The following is a 22881-nucleotide window of genomic DNA, read 5'->3' as shown; positions in this document are numbered from 1 at the left end:
TTTTTTATTATTTTTTGATTTTTTAGAATTTTTTGGATTTTTATTTTTTTTAATTTTTAGAATTTTTTGATTTTTCAGAAATTTTTTTTGATTTTTTAGATTTTTTATTATTTTTTTTATTTTTTCGAGTTTTTTTTTATTTTTTAGATTTTTTTTATTTTTAGAATATTTTGGATTTTTTATTTTTTATTTTTTGATTTTTTAGAATTTTTTTATCTTTAGAATTTTTTGGATTTTTTATTTTTTGATTCTTTTGAATTTTTTAGATTTTTTTTGATTTTTTTATTATTTTTTGGTTTTTAGACAAAAACGAAAGAGGCATGGGGTTATTTCCGTAACTTTGGAAACATTCCCGTGGTTTTTAAACTTTCCTTTGAAATTTAGAAGGAATTTGAATTCCATTATATAGGGGATTTTGTTGGAATTGAAATCCAATTCCCTCCAACTAATTTGTCCAACCAAACACACAAAGGAATGGAATTCAAATTCCAATTCCCTTGAAATCCTATGAATTCCTGTCAACCAAACAGGCCCTAAGTTTCATTTGTGAGAAAGTATAAGCTCGCCTCGACTCAGAATTAGTTTATTTTTTAATAGTTATATTATTCGTACTTATATAATTATTTTTATATAGTTTCAATATACGCTTGAGCTCAGGGTTGAGCTTGTTTAAGCTGGGTACGATTTAAGCTTTCGATAAGTCGTTCGAGTTGACAGCTCAGCTCATATATACCTCTTAGGGGTTGTTTGGTTCGTAGGAATTCAATGGAATTCAAGAGAATTGGAATTTGAATTCCATCTCTTAAGATGTTTGGTTCACAAAATTTGATGGAATTGGAATCTCAATTCCAATCTTCATGTGTTTGGTTAACAATAGAATTGGAATTGGAATTAGGCTTGAATTCCTTCAAATTCCTTTAACTAAAGGAATTCAAAATCCCTCCTATATGTGAAGGAATTAAAGTAAATTCATTGGAATCTTTCGACCATTTCGACACGCACCGTTTCAACCCGTACCGTTTCGACCCGTACCGTTTTGACACGTACCGTTTCGAAGCGTACCGTTTCGACACGTACCGTTTCGACCCGAATCGTTTCGACCCATACCGTTTCGAATTGAACTGTTTCGACCCGTACCGTTTCGAATCAAACCGTTTCGACGCGGACTGTTTCGATCCCTAACGTTTCGGCCTGTACCGTTTCGAATCGAACCGTTTTGACGCGTACCGTTTCGAATCGAACCGTTTCGACGCGTACCGTTTCGATCCGAACCGTTTTGACGCGAACCGTTTCGACCCAAATTGATGGTTGTGGGTGCCGGGGTGATGGATTCCAATTTATTTGACAGCCAAACACAACAAAAATGGAATTGAGATTCCAATTCCAAGAATTTCCAATTCCAATTGAAATGTTTGAATTCTAATTCCAATTCTTTCAAATTCTAATTCCTATAAAAATTCCAATTCCAATTTCAAATCATTCCGCGAACCAAATGCCCCCTTACTTTTCTCTCACATAAAAAAGCTAAAGTTCTAACGATTGGTTATTTAGGATATTGTGGTATGTAAAGTTGATGATGTTTTTTTTTGAACGGCAAATTTGGATCACTGACGGACCACTGGAGTATCATCGTGCCACCAGCAGAACCACCCGATCATATCCATCTCCACTAGGCAATAATGCCTAAACACCAATTCAGGAGGAAACCCAATAAATCTGGGAAAACCCCCTTTGTGGGAATCGAACCCATGACCTAATGGTCATAAGCCTTATCCCACCCACAATACCACTAGGCTATAATGCCATGGGTGTAAAGTTGATGATGTTACATATGATATTCATATGGTGGTTCCATTCACTTAAACTTAGAGCACTTGCAAGTTGCAATTAAAGTTTTACATATGATATGGTGGTTCCATTCACTTAGACTTGGAGCACTTGCAAGTTGCGATAGATGTATCATGTATGTGGGGCGTATGTGGCATACGTGGCACCCTTGTGATACTGAACAACGAAGAGATACAATAGATTGTCCACGCTGAACTATAAGAATAAATATTATCTAGAGTTTCTTAAGACAACAATAATCATTATGTAATCTATATTTATATTTATATTTATATCTATATCTATCTATATTATATAATAAAAGAAATTAATGTGTGATATCAGCAGTGGCGGACCTAGGATTTTTTTCCTAGGGGTGCGGAATTTTTTTAAAGATTTTAGACCTCTAGCTATATAAAAAAATCGGTTCATAGCGGGTCGGATCGGGTCGGGTCATGTAAAACAAATAAAAACAAACAAAAAAAGTTTCATAGCGGGTCGAATCAGATCGGGTCGGGTCCATTTCAATTCTCAAACAATCAAACCCTAGTTCCTAACTTCCTATCACATTAACAAACAAAAAAACATCAAAGTTCAAACCATCCCTACTTTTATTTCTCTTAATCATTCAATAAAAGAACAAAAAAACTTATCTATAACATACCTTGGTCTTTAATTAGAATAATCCGGCGAAAAAAAGTGGTTCAACCCCTTTTCTTTTGAGAAATCGCGGCATAACTTCCTTACTCATTGTTCATTCCTAATCCTATCACATACAAAATAAACAAGGATCTTCAAGTGTTCAACCATAGCCCATGTTCCTTAATTTTCAATTTAAAATTTTGAATTTCAAGCCCTAGTAATTATTATTTGCTAACCAACAATCATATAATCAACAAATATGTTTGCCAACCAAAATTTTGAATTTCAAGCCCTAGTAATTATTATAAGCCCTAGCAAAAAACATGTACCTGTCAGGGGCAACCTGAATTAACCAGTTTGCAACCGAAATTTTACAGTCGCCGGCCGGAATTACGCTGTCGCTGGGTGCTGAAGTGAGGCAGAGGGAGGGCGGGAGTCGCTGGCAAGTGGCAGCGATTTGGGTTTTTTTTTTTTTAATTATGTGGACTGGTTTGTTTAACAAAACTAGTAGTTGGGTTGGGCTTGAATGGGTATTAAGTTATTGGGCTTGATGGATTGAATTTAAGTTTTATTAAAGGGGTTAGTAGGCTAACTTGTTTACATAATTTGATTGGGTTTCAATCCGTGTTCATAATTTTTTTATATAAATTGCTAACATTTTTTCTAAGGGGTGCGGACGAAAATTTCCAAGAGGTGCGGTCGGAATTTTTCAAGGGGTGCAGACAAGGGGTGCGGTCGGAATTTTTCAAGGGGTGCGGACGAAAATTTCCAAGGGGTGCGGTCTGGATTTTTCGCGAAAAATACCACTAAAATTTTTTTTTCAAGGGGTACGGCCGCCCACCCACCCCATAACTTGGATCCGCCCCTGGATATCAGATCCGTCCTCAAGAATTCTTAAAAAATTTAAGCCTCAGGAGACAAAAAAAAAAAAAAAGGGGGCCCAAAACTGTGGTTAAGGAGAAATGAATTAAAAAAAATAAAACCTTGGTGGTGGAGGCAAGACTTGAACTTGAGTTTTCTACATAACTTGGGATGATTTTTCCACTCCACCACCAACACTTTTTAGAATAATAAAAGAATGCATATACTATATATATAGAGCTCGGTTCAAATGAAAACCACCACGAGTTGTAAAAACCGTGAGAACTTTTTGTTCCCGCGCGAGTTGGGCCAAAATTTTTTTGCACAAACGTAGATGAAAATATTATAAACACATCTGTAAAAAAAAATTAAAAAAAAAGTTTAGCCGGTAGTTTTGAATGATGCAAGTTTTGTTTACGCGCTGGTGTAAATTTTGTACGAACATAAATATTTTTTTATGCCTCATGTAAATGTGGGTATGAGGCATTTTTTATAATTTTTTTTGCTGAAACAAGTGATATTTTATTATGACTTTGAGAAAAAAACTTTCGAAAAAACCTTTTTGATGGCCTAGTTCTCACGATTCTCACAACTAAGGTGGTTCTCATTTTAACCCATCCCTATATATATATAAGCTTATAGAAACCTTTCGGGCCCTTTGAAAATTTGGGCCTCGAGCGACGACACGGTTTCTCGGGCCCTGTGTGACACGTGTTATCCATTAAAGACATCTACTTTTTTGTTTCCCTACCTTTTTTCTTAATTGTCTTATATTAATTGAAAAGTAATAAATTAATATTAAATCTTATCTTACTTTAAATGGTGAATAGAATTCTTTTATTTTCCAAATTTTATTCTCAAATTTAAATTGTTAATTTAAAATATTTTTATATAAACCAAATTATTTATCACAAAAAACAAATTTTGTAGTGATATATTATTTATTTTTTATTTTCATTATTAAAAAAAGTTACTACATCGATTTTGTTACATAATTTATAAATCAAATTGTCAGAATCGGTACCAACATTTTATCACTCAATTGACTGATGAGTTGCTTCTTGAATAATGTGTTTGACCATTGTATCTTCTTTCCAAGAACCATCTTCGCAATCACCTTATCAATCGTGTATCGAATATATTAAAGATATAATTTTTTTTATTATTTGGTATACAAAAATACATTTATTCAACCCGTACAATACACGTGGTTCTTAAATATATAACACTTTTATTATTATTTAATATATAAAATTACATTTTTTTAATACCAACGCTTGCTCCTACTCTATTACACCAATTATTTTAAAATATTCTCCTTTGTCTCGGTTTGAACCTGAGATCTCTTCTCTAAGAAATATATATCTTTACCAAGTGGGTTAGCCTCACATATATTCAACCCGTATAATAAATAATGTTTTTAAATATATATTATTTTATTATTTAGTATATAAAATAGCTTATTAAACTCGTGTAATACATGGGTTCTATACTATTTACTTTAATAAAAAAAAGTACATAATGCAAAGTGTTCTTCATCAACTAGGAAGTATGATAAATCTGGTGTTTACAAAATAAAAATATATGGTATATGCCTATTCTGATTAATCGCTTTCAGTCACTAAAATTTGTAATGTTATTTTGGCTAAGCTACATATTAATGTATTCTTAATTGTAATGTTCTTTTGGCTAAGCTACATATTAATGTATTCTTAAAACAGATGTAATCAGTTAATTAACTAACTAGCTAATAAGTAAACAAATTTAATGAGATAATTCATACATATTATGTGTTTAAATTTTAACAATTTAGCGTTTGTAAGTACGTTAAAACAATTTGCTACTTTTATTATGTTTTATAAAAAAGTAATTAAATTGCCTACTTTCTATATACTGAAATAAAAAATACTGTACATTCAAATAAAATTATAAATCTTGAAAATTCTTTATTTATCTATACTATATAATAAAAGAAACCTGTTTTGGGACACTTGTCATCATATTAGGCCATGTCTTATAGATAATTATTATTTTAGTTTAATCTTTTTTAATTAATTATAGATAATCCTCCTACTAATATTATTTAGTTTAATTATTACTTTTATATTTATCTATTTACTTCAAATTCAAACTTAGTTATCTAATTTGATATTAGAGTAAATTACGATTTTGGTCCCTGTGATTGTATCACTTTTACCCTTTTAGTCCAAAAAGAAATTTTTTAACATCTGAGTACTCAACGTCTTTTTTTCTAACCCTTTTGGACCCCAACGTCTTTTTTTCTAACCATTTTGACCCCTAAAAGTAAATGGATTTGAACGTTTTGTTTAGTTTGGTATCAAATAGATTTTACGAAACTTAAAATAAAAGTTAACTAATATTGTACGAATTGAATAAATCTAATTTTGTATATCAAATAATAAAAAATTATATCTTAAAAAACTTCATGTATTAAACGGGTCGAATAAATGTAAGTTTGTATAGTAAATAATAAAAAAAGTATATCTTTAACATGTATTACACGGGTTTAATAAATGTAATTCTATATACCAGTAATAAAAAGTCATATCTTTCAATATACTAATGGATAATACTCGATACACTCTCAACCTGTACAATACACGGGGTTCTTAAAAATAAAACTTTTTTTATTATTTGATATATAAAATTACATTTATTCAACCCATGTAATAAACGAGATTTTTAAATATATATTGTTTTATTTTTTGGTATATAAAATTACATTTATTCAACACGTGTAATACACGTGGTTCTAACCTAGTGTTTTTATAAATTCATATGTAGATCATATATGTTGATATAAATAAACTTATGATTGCTGTACATTCAAATAAAGTTATATATCTTGAAAATTCTTTATGTTTTTATAAATTCATTAGATCATATATGTTGATATAAATAAACTTATTACTTATGATTTTCTCCGGCTTTAAAGATGTTTAAATTAGTATATAATAATTCTTAGTAATTCGATCTTGCATTATTAATTAACTAATTAACTTTTAATTGCTCCGGCTTTAAAGATGTTTAAATTAGTATATAATAATTCTTAGTTATACCGATCTTGCATTATTAATTAATTAACTTTTAATAGAGTATTATTTTGTTTGCTCATTAGGGATATAGGTTTCAGTTGTTAAATTACACTATTAGCTTGTCGCTAACTCCTCATAATTAATTACCATATCCGAAACTAATTAATTATATTGCTCTTCATAATTCATGAATTTCGAATAAAAGAATAAGTTTATTCCTTTAATTTCAAATTTTTAATAAAATAGTAGGTGCCAACAAATACAACACAATTCTCAAATAGAAATTCAAATATTTGATCATATAACACGTTTCAACAAAATTTACAATCAAAAGTAGGAACATACACAAAACACAATATTATCAACCACATCCAATCTATTCTTCGAGTTTTTATTTTTCTTCGTGACGTGAATACAACTCATCAATTGAAACTTGCAACTTCAACTGTGATTGACGAATAGTTGCAACCTTTTCAGTTATTTTTTCATTGATTCGTTTATCATGGGCGATGATGACCTCATCTACAATTTTTTGTAAGCGTTGAAGAAGTTGTGTTTCGCTTAGACCCAACATTCTGCATAACAAATATATACATCAAACTTAAAATTTGAAACAAAGTGAATAAGGAGGTTGAAATTTTGGGATTCGATCTAATAACAGGCTCAGAAAAGACATTTTATTCTAGCTGCAAATGAAGCATTTGCCATGGCATTACAATAATTATCGTATATGGTTTATCATCATTGCCTCGGGAAAAAAAACCCAAATGAAGCGTTATAGGCTTTCAGCAAGTGGAATGCAAAACTAATATGATGACCCAGCCTCAAAACTACAAGCAACAATAGCATCAAACAACAATATCGCAAGTACGATAGCTCTAAATTGAGCTGACAAGTAACAAAAACATCAAGCAATAACAAAGGTTAGGTACAACAGCTCAAAGTCAACAAATGTTACAAATTGAAATTATACAACACATGGCCAAGACCCACTTAATATGGTAGGGTTTTAAAAACCATCTAGTAAGGCAATACATATACGCGTGGCCCACGACCACCTGAATCACCAAAAGCCAAAATGTAAACAAAAAAGTTATGGGTCAAATCGAATGAGCTGGTACAACATCCCAAACTAAGCTTACAAGTAAGAACAACATAAAACAACCACAAAGCTAGGGGTACAACAACTCAAATCTAACAAATATTGATAATTGATATTATCCAAATGTAACTCAGGATCATGAAGGCAATACATATGGTTGCTTTTGTAAAGCCGTCTCAATAACCAATTCGAATATGCATCATCATTGTGGATTATCCCGCATCCGTGTGCTCAGATACACATCATAGCCTAGATAAATAAACCAATAATGGTTTCCAAACGCAGTTCGTAAAGTATATTTGAAGCGTCTCGTCAAACATCCCGTGTGCGCATTTTCAAAAAAGGGCTCAAACACGTATCATAGCCGCTTAAACACGTATCATAGCCTCATGATGTGACACACGGCAATCAGTCGCGTTAATCCATAGATCTAATTAATCAGGTTTTGCATTAATTACATACAATTAGACTTAATCATGGTTAATTAAGTATATAGAAGTATAGCAAAACCCAATTAAAAGCATTGGTTTGTATCCGATAAATAATAGTTTTTGTCGTATAACTATAGTTTATTAAAAAAATATATCATATCATTTTATGTGAAAATGGTATTTTCATCAAAATTCAAGTCTTTGATTTTTTTATATAAATTTTATACAATCTAGACTTAGAATATATTTTTGATATAAAACATATATTTTTAAAGTCTTAGAGTATGAGTTGTTGAACCATAAACCCCAAAATGTCGAATAAATGACTATTCAGTAAGTTTACTTGAAAAAGGTAAATTATGAATATTTGTATAATTTTATACATTCTGGACTTGGAACGATTTTTTGGTGAAAACTATATATATGTCAAAGTCTTAGGATGAATATTGTTGAATAACAAATTTCGGAAACTCGAATAAACGACTATTCGGTAAACGTACTTGAAAACGTTGATTTGTATACTGTTATTGTAACACCCCTAATGTTTTTGTATATATACGTTTGGACAAGTATGAATATGTTATTGTGTGTGTGTATATATATAACTCTTATATTTCAAATATTGTTAAAACGAGTAAATAACAATTCAAATGACTAGTAGAATTATGAGTTGTCTAGTTTAGTTAAGCATTTACTACTATAGGAGACCGTATAATAATAGTAATAAAATATATGCATATCTGACCATTTCTACGTTTTTTAATGAAACTTAGGTAGAAACGTAGAGAATGTTGAGCAGATTCCAATGATATATTTGAAAGTTTATAAAAAGTCATATATTAAAAGTTATAAGAGAAAAACGAGATTTGAGCCAAATTAATTTTAAGAATATAATATTTAAAACAAAGATTTGATAACTCATGCATACAAATGTACAACTCATATTCTATCCTATATCTACATAATAGCTTTAACACATGGTTGTATGCATGTCTATTTTTATGGATAAAACTACACTCAAACTCTTGACAAAATACTCATCAAGCCACCTTGCAAATTTCAACTGCACGTTACTTTGGCACCCCACAAAAGAAATAACTCAATTGCACTTCCTATATATAAAGTCATAAAAATCGAACTTCAAATTGTACCAAAAAAATCATGAAATTCTCTTGTCACACACACCCAACGTTTTTATAATAATCGTATTAAGTTTAGAAACCGTGTCTGAGGATCCCGGTGTTAGAGTTGCTAAGCAAAGGTGTTGTTCGTTAGGAGTCAACTGTTTCTAAGAATTGTTAAGTTGTGGTTCAACCAAGGTGAATACGTTTATTACTTTCAAAATTATATAAATGTTTTTTATACTCAAAACTCGCATGCAAACTATTATATGTTTAACACATAGAGGGTAATCTATAGAAAGTACTCAGGCTATTATATATACGTATTGTTACGCCCTAATTCGTATTTGTCAAAAGTCGCAGCGGAAATTCGTACCATAAAATTTCTTTCATTACAAACGTCTTGACTTACTTGAAAGTTCGTTTTAAAATGTATCTTTTACAAAGATAAAATATAAGTCATGTTTACTAATAGTACATACTTAATTATTCCCGTACAATCTATCTCGTGACTCGGTCTTCGATCTCTAATTCTTGTGATAATCCGCCCGTTATCCGTATAACCTGCACTCACCACATACATTCGTAACATTAGTACACATTATATAAACAAGATTCATTCGCGTACACTTCACATTTCGTCATCTTTCAAACTTTAAGCATTTCATATGCGTATCCATTTCCTGGTGAGGCTTCAATAATGTACCTGCATTACTTTCCATTCTCAAGGTGCACCATTAATAACGTTAGCCCTCAACGTGACTAAATTATGCATACATGCGTAATTACATACATACATACACATCTACATACGTACATATCTTCCCTACAATTTTACATACGTGTATACTCTCATACATGTCTTATTACATACATACATATACTTCTACATACGTACGTACCTTTCCTACATATTTACATACATGCATACGCTCGTACATATCTTTATACATACATACATGCACATCTATATACGTACAAACCTTTCCTACATCATTACATACATGTATACACTCGTACATATCTTTATACATACATACATGCACATCTATATACGTACAAACCTTTCCTACATCATTACATACATGCATACACTCGTACATATCTTTATACATACATACATACACATCTATATACGTACAAACCTTTCCTACATCATTACATACATGCATACACTCGTACATATCTTTATACATACATACATATACATCTATATACGTACAAACCTTTCCTACATCGTTACATACATGCATACACTCGTACATATCTTTATACATACATACATACACATCTACATTTGTTCATACCCTTCCTACGTCATTACATACATGCATACCTTTATGTACACGTGCTAGATCACGCGTACCTCTTACATAATCATACATTATTTACATGGGTCTTAGACTTAGCTTTATAGCTCATAAACATCTAAGGAACCATCAAAATCATGTTTGGAAGGTCCGCCGTAGACCACGGATGACAAACCGAAGCCTACGATACATAAAATAACTTAAATAACAAGATTTCAGCTTTTGGAACTTGGGGAGGCCGTCGCCGACGCCCCTAGGGCCGTCGGCGACGGGCCTTACATTTACCCGTAGCCCAAAAACCCGTAGACAGGAGATTAACCCGTCAGCACAAAAATTCACTTTCTGGAGCCCGTCGGCGACGCCCCCATACCCGTCGGCGACGCCCTCTAGAAACTGCAGTTTTCTGCAGTTCCGTTTCGTCGTCCGTACGCACTAAAACGCGCATAACTTTTGAACCGTTTACCCGTTTAACCTCCCGTTTCTTCCTACATGCTTGTAAATTCACATTCTATCATATCAACTTAAAATCCTACCTCCGAAATAAGGAATTTCTTAACTTACGTGCATTCGACATATTACCCTTTTCTAACTATTTGACCCGTTCGTGCATTTATCAACATAATCTGATTACTTAACCTCGACTCCTCATGAACCTTTTAATATCAACGTCATTTATCATAGAGGATTAAATTCTTGGATGTCTTACCTATTTTTAACATATTTTTGGTCAGAAGCTTACCTTGACCCGTTATGGGTATTTATGCATTAAGTAGTTTATGACATACAAAAACATACTCCACATTTTCATGCTTGACCAAAATATTATACTAATCGAATATCTTGATTCCAAACGACTTCTAAGGTCGTTTGCCCGATATACCTATCAAGGGCATTTTAGTCAATTATGCTATATCCTTAATAACAAAGGAATTTCTTGCATGAGTAACCAATCTCACTACTTAGCTACAATTTCTTAATCACACCTGCCTAGCTTGGATCAAACTAAGATCCGTTTAATACTTTATTGACATCATACAACTCATTCCTATTTGACCTCAATTGTCACATATAATTAGATTGCATATAACATTACATAACAACTAAGAAGTGATTGCGGAATCACTTACCTTAAGCGTCCGTGTTCAAGCTTGCTTCCTCACCTCCTCATGACCCGTTAGCGTTCCGTTCTTGAGTCCATGCTAATGTGATCCCTATCCTTTCATGTCATTACAATCACATTATGGTTAGCACAAATGCTCATTCATACTAACATTCATTTCCTTCCATTCATATATTACTTGCATTTTTATTAACCAAATACCACATACATAAGGCATAGACTAAAAGTTACCTTGTTCCACATTCACGCATCTCAATCATCATCGTACACGACATGTAGATCATCTAGTACATAACACATTACTTCTCTACTATTATAATTGTGTCCGAAAGGCTAACCATGTTATTCATTCATTGTTGACTTTCAAAAAGTCAACTGTCTTACTTACACACTTTCAACTTATGAACATGTATCCATCTTAATATGGTAGAGCATAGTATTAACATTATACGCATTTCATGATCGTATTATATGACATATTAAACTACATGATCACCTAATTATATACACATGTACATACATAATCCATTTCTTCCACACCAACATTTTCATATCTTCACAACTAACACCTTAACTCATACTTAGCTAACCCAACATCCTTTCAACATAGCCTCCGCATGAACTATATCTAAAACGCACTTCTCATGTTAGTTTACTATCAAATACATTATTATCACGTTCTATATATAATTACATATTACTTGCATACAATTTCACACATCATTTCCATTTAGACATTTCATCAAACACTTGGTGTGCGTACAACTTTCTAGGCCTAATGTACAAGTATTTTATGCATAATATTACATGTTCATATCAAGATCATCAAGTTCCACTAGAATCATAAAATTCTCATAATATACCCAAATTAACTAACAATTACTCATTACATACAACATCATACATGAATTTTACACAACAATTAAACATGTATGATTATCCATATCATCATCTTCACTACTACAAGTGGGTTTCATCCAAAATCATCAAATTACTTAGAATCTTGCATAGTTCATGTTCTATATAGTGATTCTAACACATGTACATGATCAATTTCGTACAATTTCATGGATTGTTCATAACCCACTTCATAGCAAGATCATTAAATCGTAAATTACAACTTACCACATGTTTAATAGGGCTAGATCATCAAGAAAACGTGTTCATGCATTAGTTTAGGCTGAAATCCTTCTTCAATTTGATGGTTTCTTGAGGGTTAGGGTTTACACCCCTCACTCCCTTCTCCTGATCGTTCTCACGCACACACACACCTTGTGTGTGTGAGATTTTTGTTTTAATTAAATTCACTTTCAACTTTGGCAATCCTAGTCCCTCAAGTTTATTACCCATCATAGTTACCACAAGTTTCAATCCTTTACTTAATTTGCTAGACATTTAACTAGGTTTACTAACCTAGTTATTATACCCCCTTTTGTTAAACATGATAACAAACTAGCAAATTAATAATTCGGTTTTGGGGCGTTACAAGTCTACCCCCCTTAAATGAGGTTTCATCCCCGAAACCTTTCTCACTTCCATTTATACATACACCTATCATGTTTGACTTCTTCTTAACAAATCTATACTTCCCATGCCATACTTCCACGTAACCTTCTCATTTCCTTGACCGACTAGTAATAGTTCATCGTCCCTATATATTCAAACCTATATTAATGCTTACTTATAAAGGCATTCATTACATCCTTTTATGTTTTAAATCCGTCCCACGGATTTAAACGTAACATCCATACCCTTCATTCCTTCTATGTTTGAATCCATCTAGTGGTTTCAAACATGTCATTCTTACCTTTTCTTTCTTACATGTGTTTAACAAAAACTTAAAGTTTTACCTACCTTCAGCAACAAGGTTTTAAGGTTAGTCATCTTAGTTGTCGAATCATAATTACTTCATTTTAGTTCTATTCATATAGGAGCTTTCTTCTTTCTTACACATTCAACTACCCAAGTAAATGGGGTTCGGCATAAACGCTCTCAATGAGAGTTAAGCATACACATTCCACTACCCAAATAACTGGGTTTGGCATAAACACTCTCAACGAGAGTTAAGCATACATATTCCACTACCCAAATAACTGGGTTTGGCATAAACACTCTCAACGAGAGTTAAGCATACACATTCCACTACCCAAATAAATGGGTTTGGCATAAACACTCTCAACGAGAGTTAAGCATACATATTCCACTACCCAAATAACTGGGTCTTTCGCTTTTAATCATAACTTCTTCTTTCAATCTGTACAACGGATTAAGCTTCTAGCATTCATTAGAGCATTCAAAATCACCCGTTTAAAAACGGATGGTAGCTTATTCTTATTCGACTTGTTCGCTAGAACCGGTCGACTCGCATAACTTTTCATAACCTTCGTTAGCATAACCAAATCCGCAATGGATTTGCTTTTTCGCATTCGCTACAACATAGCGCCCACCTGCTACCCAGTTCTACCGGACATACCTGCAATAATTGCCACGGTCTCACGAACGTCATATGCTTCTTGCGTACTGGCCAGGTGCGCAATTCACACACTAGTTTCGTGCCTTCGTGTAATCATCGCCTTATGCCCGAGAAATGGGTTTCAGTTTCGTGCATATTTCTAAAACTTCCCCAAGACCACATCATTGTCTTTCGTTTAATAATTACCCTCCCAAGGAGACCCCTTCCTTTTTCTTTTGACATCGGTACTCATACATGTTAGTAGTGTGTACCTGGGGTTAATTTGCCTATTTGCACCTTTGCCCGCCTTAGCGTTCATCCTATTCTGCATTCCCGGATCATCCTCTTTAAACTCTTAAGCTTACTTTGCACATAACATACTATTAGTTTCCTTCAAATACATAATCTAATACATACTTACATTTGCTTTTGCATTTAGGCCTCGATCGAGTCTTGGATTGTACGGGTTCTTGATTACGAGAGCATACCGGTTTGAGTTCAAGCATTTACTTTCTATTACTTGATTCTCTCAAACCAGGGCTCTGATACCAACTTGTTACGCCCTAATTCGTATTTGTCAAAAGTCGCAGCTTAGCATTTTCCGTTGGTACTTATCATTATTACATTCTTTCCAATTTATTCTGTTTAGTGTTATAAACACCCACAATTCCTTTGTTTTGTTAATTATTTCACCGACCCATTACAGTTGGCTTTCCAAGGTCTAACTAACGTTTCTTAATTATCATGGATGTAATGAAATACACGATTGTATTTCTTTCCATTCATGCTTACATACAAGTACTTTAATACATCCTTTCCGTTCTTCTTACAAAACTTACCCTTCCCGTCCATACTTAAGTTATTGTTCGGGTCGTAGCCCGTCATTCATTTTGACCCACAAGAGTCATTTAGTAATATACCTTTCATGTAACTTGCTCATAGCTTATTTCTTTCAGCTAAGGTTTCTTGCTACTACAATAGCTTACATTGGCTTTACCTACATAGTAAATCAAATACTTCATGCTAACTTTACTAATGCCTGCTTAGCAACTATCACTTACTTTGTTTAACTTGTTCGGAAATCCAATTGTAAACTACATTCTGACCATATGTCTACCAACTACCCATTTCTGGCACATCCCTCTTTAGTCGAGCTATAAGCCCTTACTCAAAAGAAAGCATAAATTTGTACATACCTTGCGCGAATCGAAACGCCACCTTGCTGTGAGCATCCCACCAATCCTTCGCCTGATGGGTTAGTAAACCGGTAGCGAACATCACTTGATCCTCCTTATCACACCGACTTCGTATAAAGACCGCCTCTATGTTCGAGATCCATCTTTGACACTCAACAGGATCTATTTTACCGTCATACGTCGTCGGATGGCATGCCATAAAATCCTTATAAGTGCACCTTCGTTCCTTACCTCTACCCTTGGATCCTTCGATTAATTCTTTCAATTCTTCAAACCTACTGGTCATCATAGCATCCACCACACCCAGAACTCGGCTTTCTACTTCTTGAGCCAACCGTGGTAGATTGGCTTGTATAACCCCTTCCGCTACTTCCGTGACTCTGTTCTCGAATGCTTCTTGTCTAACCGCATCATTGTTATCATCATTATCATCATTATCATCATTGATATTTCTTGCATCAGCCATCTATACAAGGTCATGGTTACAGTTAATACGAATCATAGATTTTAGCATTTCATAATTCATCATTCCGTGTCACTTATACTCGTTCTTACATTTCGAATTTTATTCCATACATTCGCCGTTTATCTCATATCTTCACATACATTTACTTCAACGTTTGTTGGTTTTATACCCTTACCATTATCTACCTATTTACTTACATGCTTATTCTGCTCCATATTGATCCGACAAGATTATGAATCCGGCTCCCGGAAAGTTCCGTTAAATAAAAATATAAAATTTCAAAGAAAATTGTGAGCTGGATCAGACAAGCCGTCGGCGACGGCTTACCAGCTCGTCGGCGACGGGCCTTGCAAATGGCCGTCGGCCATTTTACCCCGTCGGCAGACGGTTAACGCGTCGGGAAAAGGGGTGGCGTCGGCGACGGGAGGGTACCCGTCGGCGACGGCCCTTCGTTTTGCAAAACGCTGCAGTTTAGTTTTTTGGGCTGTTCCGACTGTTTTCCGGGTCTGTTTTCAGCTTCCCGGGTCCCGGTATTTCTCATTTTACCCATCTTAACATTCCTTAACATAATAAACCCCAGTTCTTTACCCGTAACGCATAATACATGATCATATTAAACAAACGTTTTTAAAAAAAATTTACCTCCTTGGCGATCTTGGAGCGAGCACATTTGCATGAGCCATTGGTTTGAGTTCGGACACTAGGACTCTTGCCGAATCTCTCAAACCTTGGCTCTGATACCAACTTGTAAGGACCGCTATTTCTAAAATACTAGATTACATGCTAAGCAAGATCTTTCGGACATTGAAATACAATTTTGACACTTAATAGAAAATTTTTACAAAAAATTTGGGCATGACCCGTTTGTAAAACGAGAATACCCCCTGTTTTGACATAACCTACAACGTTTACAATACGACCCTTTTTTCATAAAACCAACCCAACAAAAATGACAAGTTTCCAATTCTAAAACATTCCAACAAAGTTTAACTCGTAATAAACACGACCCAAAAACATGCATATAAATTGCGGAAGCGCTTGGTATTATAAGGCTTGAACATGTGCTCGCTCCATATCTCCATATCGCCTATAGAGGTGCTTTACCTACATTGACATCCACAATTTAAAAAGTTAGTAATCGCCATAGAAAATCATAACCTTACGTCTTAGCTTTTTCCATATAAAACATTCATTTCTTTTTACTCTTAAGCATACAACAACCCAATAATTGGGTTAAGCATAACCACTCTCATAGAGAGTTTGACATACACATTCAACCCGTTTGATTGGGCTTAGCATAAACACTCTCATAGAGAGTTAAGCATACGCATTCTTTCTTCTATCCGTAAAACGGATTATGACTTTCATCCTTAATATAGCATTCAAGCTATCCATTAGAACGAATAGCACTCATCTTTACTTGACACGATTGAATCTCAATCGATCAAACGCATAGCTTAATACCACATTCAATAGCATTCCCAAATCCACAAGGGATTTGTCGCTTACTTACTACTTTATCACGTTCGTTATACAAGGATAGCTTTTACATTAAATTTGATATAAATGGGAAATATAATAAAGATTCGTATAAAACGAAACATACCTCGATCTTGTACTCCTTCCGCTTGCTTAGTGCTCGTACCTTCTTCTTTTACGCCTACATTAGAACATTCATTCCTTCACTTAGTTTGTCAATATTTTCTACTATTCTCATGTACATTCATCTTTTATGCATTTCATCGAACACTTGGTAGGCGTCATATTTAAGGTACAAGGTACAAGTCTATTAAGCATGTTCCTACTAATTCATTACAACACAAGAATCATCTTCCCCTAATTTCACATAATTTTCATTCTAAAATTAGTTTATCTAGTATTCAAGCATCACAACAATTCCACATATCAACTAAAACATGATCATAATCCTTATGAATTTCCTATTAGTAACATAATCTTAACAAAGTGGGTTTTTCACTACATTTTTCATACTACCTAAAAATCAAACATAATTCTTGCCCTAGAAGGTAATTTACATCTCAGATTTCCCTATTTTAATTCAAGAAATCGAGATTGGGATTATCCCCTCATCCTACAATTCAAGATTTTTCAGAAATTGAACTTACCACTTAAGAGATTAGGGTTAGCTAATCACAATTTAGGGAACATGCATCAGATTGGCTCATGAATTTGGATTGATTCACTTGATTCTTTGAACTAGGGTTTCCCCCTCCTTTGGCCTTGTTTGATCGCAGAGAACTCCCACACACGTACTGTGTGTGGGGTTTTTCTTAATTGTTATTTTTAACTATCAAATTTTGATAGTTACAACCTTGACCCCTCTATTTTCATCTTAATTAAATTTAGGCATCATTTCTTTACTATTAGATTTAATCTTATGTTTATTCAATATTTTTGGGGTGTTACAAGTCTACCCCCCTTAAAAGAGGTTTCGTCCCCGAAACCTGAACATAATTTAAATTTTTGACATACCGAAAAGAAAAGGATAGTGTCTCCTCATTTCATCTTCGGCTTCCCACGTAAGATCCGAACCCTTCCGGTGCCGCCATTGTACCAGCACCTATTTAACAGCCTTGTTGCGGAGATTCTTCACCTTGAAATCTCTAATGGCTATGGGTCTCTCTACATAGTTTAACCTCTCGTCTAACTCAATGTCATCGAGAGGTACTAATGCTGTGTCATCCGCGAGACATTTCCTCAATTGAGACACGTGGAAGGTACTGTGAATCCCGTCTAGAGCAGGCGGTAATTCTAGTCGATACGCAACCCTTCCAACCCGAGCCAAAATTTTAAACGGCCTAATGTAACGAGGACCTAGCTTTCCCCGTTTGCGAAAACGGATTATACCCTTCCATGGGGACACTTTTAACAAGACAAAATCTCCGACTTGGAATTCGATAGGACGCTTTCTCTTGTCTGCATAAGCTTTTTGCCGATCTTGAGCTGCCTTCAACCTTGTTCTAACCATTCCGATCTTTTCATTCGTTATTGCTATTAAATCGCTTGGTGCAAGTTCTCTTTGTCCTACTTCACCCCAACATACGGGAGTCCTACATTTCCTCCCGTAAAGTAGCTCGTAAGGTGCCATTTGAATACCACTATGGTAACTGTTATTATAAGAAAATTCGACTAGTGGCAATTGGTCGTCCCAGCTTCCCCCGAAATCTAAGGCACACGCCCTCAACATATCGATGAGTGTTTGAATGGTTCTTTCTGACTGGCCGTCAGTTTGAGGGTGGTAGGCGGTACTAATGTGCAACTTCGTACCCACAGCAAGGAGGTAGGCGAAGACAGACTGCAAGTTATGACTTGGCAGGAGTTTAAGGGGCCCTTCATGAGATATCATTGTCCTCAGTCGGCTATCGACAAGATTCAGGAGGATTTCTTACGCCTCCGGCAGAAAAACGAATCAGTGAATGAAATAGCAAACAATTTTATGGATAAGATGAAGTTCTGTGGAGAATTGGTAACAACCGAGAGGATGAAGATAAGTCGTTTTTATGGCGTGTTAAAGGCAGAAGTTAGAGAGTTCACCACTCCCTCAAAATGTGAAACTCTTGAAGAGCTCATTGATTTAGCGCGGGATAGAGAGATCGAAATTAAAAGGCAAGAGGAGCGAGGTGAAAAGAGGCCGAGTGAAAAAGGTGCAAGTTTTAGTCCATCCAAAAAGGGGAAGTTTCAGGATCAAGGAAGAAAGGGTAAGTCGAAAGGTGGGATTACGCCATGCAAGACGTGTGGAAAGCTCCATACCGGAGAGTGTTTGCTAGGTAAGAAGGGGTGCTTTAAATGCGGTAAGGAGGGGCATTCGTCCTATCAATGCCCGGACAACCCAAAGACTTGTTTCAACTGTTTCGAAAAAGGGCATATCAAGTCGGAATGTCCAAAGCTTCAACAAGGGTCAAAAAAAGAAGATAAGAAGCAAGAGGGTTCTAGGGCAAAGGGGAGAATGTTTCAGATCACGTCTGAAGAAGCCAAGTCCCAGTCAAATGTGGTCTCAGGTATTTTTCTAATAAATTCTATACCGGTTTACGTTTTGTTTGACACCGGAGCTACCATGTCGTTTATCTCTAGTGAAATTGCTCAACATCCATCCTTTAAGATTGAACGAATGTCGATGCCCTTAGAAGTAGAGATAGCAGATAGTAAAAGTTACTTGTTGCACGAAATATGTAAAAATTGCAAATTGACCATTGAGGATGAGGAGTTTGCTATTGATCTTATCCCCATGATCTTGGGGGAATTCAAAGTAATAGTGGGTATGGATTGGATGTCTCAAAACCATGCAGAGATAAAATGTGAAACCAAATCTATACTTCTCCAAACTCCAAGTGGAAGACGATTAAATGTACAAGGCGAAAGAAAGATGGAAGCGAAGCTATGTACTCTCGTTCAAGCCACTAAGTACGTGCTTAATGGGAGTAGAGCATACTTAGCTTACGTAGTAAATACTCAACAAAGCTTCCCAAAGCTTGAAGATGTTGAAGTTGTGAACGAATTTCCGGATGTATTCCCGGAAGAATTGCCGGGACTCCCTCCCGAGCGAGAAGTGGAATTCAATATCGAATTGAATCCGGGTGCGAAACCGGTCGCGAAGGCTCCCTATAGATTAGCTCCCACGGAAATGCGGGAATTAATGACACAAATACAAGACCTCCTAGACAAGGGCTTTATACGCCCAAGTGTGTCGCCTTGGGGAGCGCCCGTCTTATTTGTTAAGAAGAAAGACGGGTCGATGCGCATGTGCATCGACTATAGGGAGTTAAATAAGCTAACCATAAAGAACCGCTACCCTTTACCTAGAATTGACGACCTTTTTGATCAGTTACAAGGGGCGAGTTGGTTCTCCAAGATAGATCTGCGATCGGGGTACCATCAGGTTAGAGTACGAGAAGAAGACATTCCAAAGACCGCATTTAGAACCCGTTACGGACATTATGAATTTGTAGTTATGTCCTTCGGGTTAACAAATGCGCCGGCGGCTTTTATGGACCTTATGAACCGTGTATGCCGACCCATGTTGGATAGGTCTGTGATTGTATTCATAGATGATATTCTGGTTTATTCACGAAGCAAAGATGAACATGCAGTACACTTGCGTGAAGTACTCGAAGTTCTCCGTAAGGAGAAGCTCTACGCAAAATTTTCAAAGTGTGCCTTTTGGCTTAGGGAGGTACAGTTTCTGGGGCACGTGATAAATTCGGAGGGTGTTATGGTTGATCCTTCAAAGATCGATGCTGTAATGAAGTGGGTTCCTCCGAAGAATCCAACAGAGATAAGAAGTTTTCTGGGTCTTGCTGGATACTACCGAAGGTTCATACAAGATTTTTCCAAGATGGCCTTACCCTTAACAAAATTGACAAGAAAGAAAGAGAAGTTTGTATGGGAAAAAGAACAGGAGGAGGCTTTTCGAATGTTGAAAGAGAAACTATCAAGTCCTCCGATCTTAACACTACCAGACGGAACCGAAGACCTGGTGGTCTATTCAGACGCTTCACACCAGGGATTGGGTTGTGTTCTAATGCAAAGAGGGAGAGTTATCGCTTATGCTTCGCGACAATTGAAGCCTCATGAGGTGAACTACCCCACACACGACTTGGAATTAGCGGCAGTAGTGTTTGCATTAAAGATTTGGAGGCATTATCTATATGGGGCAAAATGCACCATCTACTCGGACCACAAAAGCCTTAAATATTTCTTTGAACAGAAAGACCTAAATATGAGGCAGCGGAGGTGGCTGGAACTCATCAAGGATTATGATTGTGATATCCTCTATCACCCGGGAAAGGCAAATGTAGTAGCCGATGCGTTAAGCCGTAAAGAGTATCCATCTCCCATAAGAGTGAAATCCATGAAGATGGTAGTTACGCCACGATTACTCGAGGCGATCCGCGAATCCCAAATAAAGTCGCTCGGAGCGGAAGACCTGAAGAGGGAAAGATTAAAAGGTGTGATCGATGATCTAGAAGAGAATTCGACCGGGCTTAAGACACGGTTCGGCCGAATTTGGATCCCACGATTCTGTGAAGTCAAGGCTGCCTTGCTCGACGAGGCACATAAGTCTCGATATTCGGTCCATCCCGGGGCTACAAAAATGTATCGGGACTTGAAAGCCAACTATTGGTGGCCAGGTATGAAGCGTGACATAGTTAAATACGTCGCGAAATGCTTAACATGCTCCCAAGTGAAAGCAGAACATCAAAAGCCGTACGGAAAGTTACAACCTTTGGAGATACCGGTATGGAAGTGGGAGGAACTAACGATGGATTTGGTAACCAAGCTTCCTAAAACAAAGAAAGGGCACGATACAATATGGGTAATCGTAGACCGACTTACAAAAAGCGCTCACTTTTTACCCATCAAAGAAGTATTATACCCCCTTTTGTTAAACATGATAACAAACTAGCAAATTAATAATTCGGTTTTGGGGCGTTACAAGTCTACCCCCCTTAAATGAGGTTTCGTCCCCGAAACCTTTCTCACTTCCATTTATACATACACCTATCATGTTTGACTTCTTCTTAACAAATCTATACTTCCCATGCCATACTTCCACGTAACCTTCTCATTTCCTTGACCGACTAGTAATAGTTCATCGTCCCTATATATTCAAACCTATATTAATGCTTACTTATAAAGGCATTCATTACATCCTTTTATGTTTTAAATCCGTCCCATGGATTTAAACGTAACATCCATACCCTTCATTCCTTCTATGTTTGAATCCATCTAGTGGTTTCAAACATGTCATTCTTACCTTTTCTTTCTTACATGTGTTTAACAAAAACTTAAAGTTTTACCTACCTTCAGCAACAAGGTTTTAAGGTTAGTCATCTTAGTTGTCGAATCATAATTACTTCATTTTAGTTCTATTCATATAGGAGCTTTCTTCTTTCTTACACATTCAACTACCCAAGTAAATGGGGTTCGGCATAAACGCTCTCAATGAGAGTTAAGCATACACATTCCACTACCCAAATAACTGGGTTTGGCATAAACACTCTCAACGAGAGTTAAGCATACATATTCCACTACCCAAATAACTGGGTTTGGCATAAACACTCTCAACGAGAGTTAAGCATACACATTCCACTACCCAAATAAATGGGTTTGGCATAAACACTCTCAACGAGAGTTAAGCATACATATTCCACTACCCAAATAACTGGGTCTTTCGCTTTTAATCATAACTTCTTCTTTCAATCCGTACAACGGATTAAGCTTCTAGCATTCATTAGAGCATTCAAAATCACCCGTTTAAAAACGGATGGTAGCTTAT

General features: G+C 35.4%; 2 protein-coding genes across 2 annotated transcripts; one reads left to right on the top strand and one right to left on the bottom strand.

Moving 5' to 3' along the window:
* Positions 1-18165: 18165 nt before the first annotated feature.
* On the bottom strand, positions 18166-18693 carry LOC110888188. The gene has a single exon (XM_022135728.1). It carries the CDS (start codon positions 18691-18693, stop codon positions 18166-18168), a length of 528 nt encoding a protein of 175 aa, XP_021991420.1.
* A 216-nt stretch (positions 18694-18909) lies between these two features.
* On the top strand, positions 18910-22008 carry LOC110888187. Its single transcript, XM_022135727.2, has 3 exons — positions 18910-20284; positions 20552-21177; positions 21310-22008. The coding sequence occupies exons 1-3, from the start codon at positions 18910-18912 to the stop codon at positions 22006-22008; spliced, it is 2700 nt and encodes an 899-aa protein (XP_021991419.2).
* Positions 22009-22881: the final 873 nt, after the last annotated feature.

This window comes from Helianthus annuus, chromosome 11, assembly GCF_002127325.2.
Source record: "Helianthus annuus cultivar XRQ/B chromosome 11, HanXRQr2.0-SUNRISE, whole genome shotgun sequence".
In the NCBI taxonomy this organism is placed as follows: Eukaryota; Viridiplantae; Streptophyta; class Magnoliopsida; order Asterales; family Asteraceae; genus Helianthus; species Helianthus annuus.
This window is presented reverse-complemented; position numbering and strand designations above follow the sequence as displayed.

Excerpts from the sequence above, each read along its gene's own strand:
- LOC110888188 (XM_022135728.1), bottom strand. The coding sequence starts at position 18,693 with ATGGCACCTTACGAGCTACTTTACGGGAGGAAATGTAGGACTCCCGTA.
- LOC110888187 (XM_022135727.2), top strand. The coding sequence starts at position 18,910 with ATGACTTGGCAGGAGTTTAAGGGGCCCTTCATGAGATATCATTGTCCT. Across the intron at positions 20,285-20,551 it reads CAAGGGCTTTATACGCCCAA|TTATGTCCTTCGGGTTAACA; the intron begins GTGTGTCGCCTT and ends ATGAATTTGTAG. Across the intron at positions 21,178-21,309 it reads GACAATTGAAGCCTCATGAG|AAAGACCTAAATATGAGGCA; the intron begins GTGAACTACCCC and ends TTCTTTGAACAG.